Source organism: Curcuma longa, unplaced genomic scaffold (genome assembly GCF_044706935.1).
Source record: "Curcuma longa cultivar G26 ecotype Majalengka, Jawa Barat unplaced genomic scaffold, ITB_CL_G26_1.1 contig_15907, whole genome shotgun sequence".
NCBI classification, from domain to species: Eukaryota; Viridiplantae; Streptophyta; class Magnoliopsida; order Zingiberales; family Zingiberaceae; genus Curcuma; species Curcuma longa.
Genome location: NW_027430233.1, coordinates 217 through 7,700, shown reverse-complemented (window position 1 = coordinate 7,700; position 7,484 = coordinate 217). Strand labels below are relative to the sequence as shown.

The 7,484-nt window shown below is 35.9% G+C and overlaps 1 protein-coding gene across 1 annotated transcript; it reads right to left on the bottom strand.

Moving 5' to 3' along the window:
- Positions 1-5,382: 5,382 nt before the first annotated feature.
- Positions 5,383-6,359, bottom strand: LOC141816279 (transcription elongation factor 1 homolog). The gene is made up of 4 exons (XM_074704088.1): positions 6,241-6,359; positions 6,012-6,082; positions 5,708-5,729; positions 5,383-5,632 (listed from the first exon to the last, which is right to left on the bottom strand). The coding sequence occupies exons 1-4, from the start codon at positions 6,357-6,359 to the stop codon at positions 5,584-5,586; spliced, it is 261 nt and encodes an 86-aa protein (XP_074560189.1). The 3' UTR covers positions 5,383-5,583.
- Between the last annotated feature and the right edge of the window lie 1,125 nt (positions 6,360-7,484).

Sequence of the window (7,484 nt, the reverse complement as noted above, 5' to 3'; positions counted from 1 at the left end):
AACTATCAATAGGAGTTTTTGACCCTATTTCTTTTATTATTTTATTTTTCCTTTTGCGTGTCGAACCATTAGCTTTTTCTATATTGAAATAGTAGTTTTCTTATTAAGGGCATCCAATGGCGGAGCCGGCCCGGGTAATTTATCCGGGCTGATTCAAACACTTGGACTATGCCGACAATACACCCTAGCTAATTCTTAAATTTTTTTCTCTCCTCCTTGAATCCAAGCTTTTTGTGTTCTCGTCGCCGTCGGAGCCCCCGGGCTACAGCCCGGGTACACCTAAGGGTGGCTCCGCCCTTGAGGGCATCTGCAACGTTAGCGCGTTAATAACACTAAAAAAATAAAAAAAATGCATGCCGCAGTCGGCCCACTCCACTGCCACATGAACGCGTTCATGTGGATCACTCCTCCATGCCACCTTAACGCTCCATTTCACTCCTCCATGTCACCCAAGAGATGCTATTAACGCTCCATTAACAGAGCGTTACAGCTGCTCTAATAAATGCACAAAGTCTTCTGCATGCTGATGTCGTCATCAAATGGACAGTCGATTCCTTTGCTGATCATGTTAACCACCATTGCAGCTATATGAAAGGAGGAGATAATAGAAATTTAGAAAAATATTTTTTCTCATGATATACTGATAAAATCTTTTATATATATATACAAATTGATTAAAAAAAGACAATAAATATTTGATATTTATTACATCAAAATAAATTAAGAAAATAATAAATTGATAATCTTCTCCGAATAGCATATTCTCGCATATTCTAATATGTTTCTGATTTCTGAATATGTTTCCAAAATAGTATATTTTAATACTCCCCTTCAAGTTGTAGCATGAATATTTGAAATACATAACTTATGCAGATGAAATTGAAAAAGTGACTTTCTAAGTGGTTTAATAAAAATAGTCATAATTTGAGTATTTGACAACGTAAAGGTAGTAGAAATTTGACTCAATTGAATTCTTTCCCTAACCACGTGACAATCCATTTCAATATGTTTTGTTCCCTCATGAAAAACAGGATTTGTCGGACTTTGCCATTGAAGATGATGATGAATTTGGGAAAAGAACCTTGATTTGGGCACAATGAAAATCATGCAACCAAATTGATGGTTGGCGGATACGATCTGATTTTTACAATGTACGTAGATTCATTGGATTGAATTATGGAAGATGATATATTAGAAGGTTCATCAACAATGTAATCATTGTTTAAATTTTCTAAGTGTTCCGGAATGTGAGATGTGTTTTTTTTTCAAATGAAGTATTATTGATCATCAATTGGTAAAGGTAGCACCAAAGAACTATCTTTATTATTTTTCCTAGAGTAAAAAGGAAATATGTGTTTATGAAAAATAACATCTCAACTAACAAAAATTTATTTAGTCTCTATATCATAGACTTTATATGTCTTTTGACCAATAGGGTACCCAACAAAAATACATCTTCAAGCTCGTTGATCAAATTTATGATTTGACTTAACAATGGTGGCAAAACATAAGTATCCAAATACTCACAAATGATAATAAGTGGGTGATTTATTGTAGAGAACCTCATATGATGTTTTCTTAGAGAGTAAAGGTGTTAGGTATGTGATTGATAAGGTAAACAGAAATAAGCACACTTTCCCCCCAAAAAATTAGTGGTAAGTGAGATTGAAATTTCAAGGCTCTAGCTACGCTCAAGATATGATGATGTTTTCACTCAACGACACCATTTTGTTGAGGTATAAAACTAACAGTAGTTTCATAAACTATCCCATATTGATCAAAAAAAATTTGCATTGAATAAAATTCACCCCTTTATCTACTCGAAATCTTTTAACCTTTCTATTAAATTGAGTTTCAACAAATGTAAAAAAAAAAGATTTTAACAAAGATTGCGTTTCAGATTTATAACGCATAAGGAAAATACATGTATACCTAGAAAAATCATCGACAATAGTTAAGAAATAATGAGCTCCTTAATGGGAGGTAGCTCGAAAAGGTCCCCAAATGTCACAATGTATTAATTTAAAAGATTCAGTAGTAGAAATGGAACTCATACCAAAAGGTAGCCTTGTTTGCTTGGTTAGAGGACAAACACTACAAACTTTATTTAAACAAATAGAAATTTTGCTAACCGATTATGCAAGATGTTTCATAGATTGCATAGATGGATGACCTAATCGCTTATGCCAAAGATCATGCTGTGAATATGCATTATTGACTTTAGGGATTGATGGATTTAATGGTGTAAAAGGGATGTAATAAAGACCGTTATGTTATTTCCCCAATCCAATCATCTTCTTCGTTGACAAGTCTTGTAAAAGACAAAAATCAAGAAAAAAAGTGACTGAATAATTTAAAGATTTGGTCAACTTACTAACAGATAATAGATTGACACAAAAAGATGGAACACAAAGAACATCTGTGATAGGAAGATCTGAACTAAGTTTTGCAGATCCAATGGAAGTAATTTGTGCTTTATTTCCATTAGGTAATCCAACAGATGAATATGAAGGTATTTTTGTGTCTAGTAATAACTTATATGATGAAACCATATGATCAGTGGCACCGCTATCAACAATCCAATTCCTAAAAGTTTTCGAATTAGTATAGCATGAGGAGCAAAAGGGAATAGTTGAACCTCTAACATTTGCCTTTGGTTGAGTTTCACCATTGTTTAAGAGAGCCAAAAGTTGTTGATATTGTTTGTGTGTGAAGCTTGGAGTCTCTGACCGAGAATTAATTGTAAAAGATTTTTTTCTTCTCTTAGTTCTTCTTATATCCCGGAGGAAAACCATGCAAGTGGTAGCATCTATCAATGGTATGATTTTTTCCATTGCAGTTGCTACAATACATCGCCGATCGCTTTACTGGATTCTACACCTTCTCGACCCCGGTCGAATCTGCTCTGATACCATGTAAAAATATGAAAGAAGGAGGAGATAATAGAAATCTAGAAAAATATTCTTCTCTCATGATATCCGGATAAAATCTTTTACATATATATACAAGTTGGCTAAAAGAAAAAAAGACAATACATATTTGATATTTATTACATTAAGATAAATTAAAAATAATAATAAATTGATAATTTTCTCTAAATAGCATATTCACGCATATTCTGATATGTTTTTGATTTCTGAATATGTTTCCAAACTAGTATATTTTAACAGCCGCCTTGTGCTCTTCCTCCTCTTCATCGTTTCCCCTCTCCTCTTGGGGTCCACACTTTGGGTCAACAACCCGTCCTTGGTCCTGAACACCGTCAACTTTGAGAGCGGCTCTCAAGTGTGGTCCGTCCTTCTCCGGCGCAATCCCCTCTTCAACGGCCACACCTATGCTTGCAAATTCTACTACCACATGCAATGCCTTCCTCTTCACCGATCTACGCCAACAGCAATGGCTTCATCACCGACACCAAGATCGCCCCTCCTTAGCTCGTCTGGTCAGCCAATCGAGCCATCCCTGTGAGGGCCAAGGCCACCCTCCACCTCACTGACCTCGGCCTCGCCCAAGCCAACGACATCGTCTTCTAGTCCACCAACACTGCCTCCGAATCCATCACGGGTATGAACATCTCCCTATCAGGAAACTTGGTTCTGTTCGATCAGAGCAGCGCGCCTGTGTGGCAACTTTTGGACACCCCAATGGGCATGAACATCTCCCCACTAGTAGTGCTCTGGTCGGGTGAGTCTGGCATTAGTGGATAAAAGAACCTGAGATAATGTTGAATGAGAGAGTAAACCTACATCGAAAAGTCCTAACAGACTACTCCGAGTTCAAATTAGGATACTTTGAACATAAAGATGGTTTTAATTAAAGAAAGGAGAAATAAGAGATGCCCCTTTTTCAGAATTCAAGAGAGTTTTTACATATCTTTGCACGAGTTTATATACTCATCTGAAAAGCATCTCCATGTCGCCTCGAGGGGGTTATATGGAAACCAGATCTGATGACTATTGATATTATGCACAGACATGGGGCATCTAGGAGATCATATCTCATAACTTGGTAATCGTCCTCTTTTTATTAAGATGTTATGCAACAGTTATTGAATATTACTGCTTTCTTTTGACATTATGCGCAGATATGTGAGGTCTGACTAAGTCTGACAATTTCATAATCACATCCTTTTTATACCTTTTAAGTTGTTATATGTAATAGAAGTTTGTGCAACCTCCAAATTAGGCAAAAGATGATGTCCAAAATCGGGACAGTGAGAGATCGAATGACTGAGTGACCGAGTGGCCGAATGATTGAGAGGTCAAGTGGCTCAGAGATTGGGAGATTGAATAGTCAAGTGGTCGAGATATTAAGAGGACAAGAGGCTGGGTGATCGACTGAACGAGAGGTCGTGATACTAAGTGGTCGAATTGGTGAGACATCGAGAGACCAAGAGGCTATAAGTGGTTGGGTAGTCGAGTGGCAGGATGAGATTGATTCTCTATGGATCATTTATTTTTGACTCATCACTTCAGTCTATCTTTTGATGGTAAGTACTACGTAGGAGCAATCAGAATCTCCCGAATCATATAGTAAGACTCTGACTACAACTCATAGTTGAAGGGATACAAGTTGACTAAAACCGAGTTTCTGCGACAGGAGCAAGAGATCAATAAGAGTCGACGTCGAATGTCGATTGCCAGGAAGAGGTCGGGAGAGAGATAGAGAACGTATACATGGCGATAAAAGAAACAAAGCCATGGCCCCAGAGATGAGCTTCTCCTCTGTATGTGGGCTGGAGGCCCCTTATGGTGAATATGATTCGGATAAATGAATTTTTTTAAATAATAATTTTTATATAAATATCGATTGGACTTTGTGTCCCTTTTTTTTAATTTTGCGTGTGTCTATATCGTTGACTATTTACACGGAAATGATTTTTTAAATTTAATCATTTTTTTCTTATTAATAAAAATTCAAAGTCTTCCTGCATGTTGACACCACACGTACGGCAAACGGACAGCCGATTTATTCCTTGGCCATGACTCTTCCCTGCTGATTTTTTTTTTAAGCCATTTTTTTTTCTTTTAGGAAACGAGGTTAAATATGTGCATTGTAAATGTACAAATGGTTTGTTTTCACAATAATTCCTCCTCCCTGCTGGTATTTGTATAAATAGACATTTTATACAAGTGTAAATGAGCATTGCCTCATTCCAGATCCCCGAAGGGTAAATGGTCACAATTATTTAGTTTTAGTTAGGCAGGGAACGTAACACTTATTATTTATTATGTTTTTATTTTTCTACGTGCGCTAAAAATACTTAGCAGTGGCACACAAGATTAATGTACACAACAAAATAAAAGCGAAAACAAATTTAAAAAACAACATCAAAAGTAATTAATTACTGGAAATCCACACTAATCAAGTATGACCCAGATTAAGATGATAAGCTGCATGGCGTTTCTCATCTTAATTATGGATGAATTTTTGTAGTTTTGTCTAAGCGTATACAGACATCCAATACTCTCCTAGAACTGGATATTAGCAAGTCCAGGGTGTCCAAACACATTCATATTAACCAATACGTTTTATCCTATTTGTAATAGAAGAAACAGGCATGACTTTTAAGCATCTTCGTCTTCAACGTACGGTATTGACCCTTTGGCACTCATCTATCCATTCGCTATATCTGCAAGACGACGTATTAGCTAAAAAATCACTTGTGTCTACAAACAAACATGGAGAATTAAGTAGATTGACTTACATATCTATAGGCTCAGTGAGTGCTGCAAAAACAAAAAAACAAACAAACAAAGATCAGTTATGTAGGATTTTGAATGATAGAAATAGACAGAGGATGCAAAAAGAGTAGCAAAGGGTCATAATTAAACTCTAAAAATAGAATGGTCTACATTAATAACAGTAATCTACAAGTATCATGAAGAAACTCAAGGCATTCCTCAGAAAACTCTGAATAATTATTTTTACTGTAAAAAAGGAATCATGCATGGTTTTAAACATTGGTGCAGCATGTCTAAAATTGAGTTTTTGAACTTAAGTAGTCATACCAGTGGCAGTAGTGCTGAAACTTTCAAGACATATCCTGCATGAGGCTTCACCAATCGAGTTCTTCATGTCACTATATATATGAGAAAAAAAAATCAAGAATAATTAAACCAACATGATATATACCAGGAGAAAATAATTGACAAATATAATTGGCTATCAACAAGGCAACTTTAGATATATAATATGATCAAATTAAGTCGGTCGAAGTTGATATTAATGGGCACTTACATGTGACACTCAACACTATTGCCATGGTTGCAGAATGGGCAACAGAAAACAGTGTCAAGCTTGTCCATTCTCATTCTCTTCTTTGGAGGTGGATTGACTTTCGACTTTCTCTTTCCCATTAATTAAGATGTTCTCTTTGTTCCCTTTTGCAGTTTTATAATATCTATTACACCAAACATAATCAGTAATTAAAAAACCATGCCACATATATATATATATAGTGAAAGGAAATATGAAAAACAAATCCTAGCTAATTAAGAGGTAATGTGTTCATGCTATAAAATAAAAGCATTATGTCACAGATGTGAAAAAACATAATAGACAGATATGAAGAAATGACTAACCAATCTAAGATATATATATCACAAGATACCCTTATGCCTAGCTCTAACTATAGTCACTGAAATGATTTTCACAGGAAATTAAGGATCGAGCCTACTGTCAAGGATAAAGGGTATATATTACTAGAAATTATTATTCGTCTTGAGGATATTTCTTATAGGAATTGAATAGAGGCTGGCAAGAGTGGCACAACTACAGAAGATATATCAACGTGACACAGTAATACTTATAGCAAATCAGACCGATCACCAGACGTACGTACTTCCAAAGAGATTTCTTTCTTTTACATGTATAACAACACAACAAAAATTGATAAGAAAGCTTAATTCAGGCAGGAACCATGATAGATCACTGTGAAAATTGCCACTCCAAAGGTACGACTAATGATGATATAAAGGGCAGGAAACAGAATGAGCAAAGTTGAATAGTCAAATTAAGTTCATCTCTATCTCTAAACTAAACGCAAGTTTGACAGATATCCGATCGATCCAGATTCTCACAATTACCTGATTAAATTTTCGTCCCCGCTACACGATAAGGAAACAGAATTGCAAAATCCCATCCAGTTTACAATCACATAATTAAGGGAATAACGTACGTAAGAATAGTAATGATTAAACAAGATTCATACGCATCGAAACGCAAGAAGTAAAAAAAATCAAAGAGATGAAGGGAGATCGATCGAGAAATCAAAGAGATGAAGGTCGATTCGAAGCAACGAGACGTCGATCACAGAAGGATAGCTAGGATATATCATAGAGATGAAGGGAGAGAAATCAAAAACTTACCTAAAACCCAGTTCCGGCGACAAGATCAAAAAGAGTCGATCGATGCCAAATGCCGATTGCCAAGGAGAAGTCCAGAGTGCGCGCGTATATATATAGTGAGTGACTGGGTGAGTA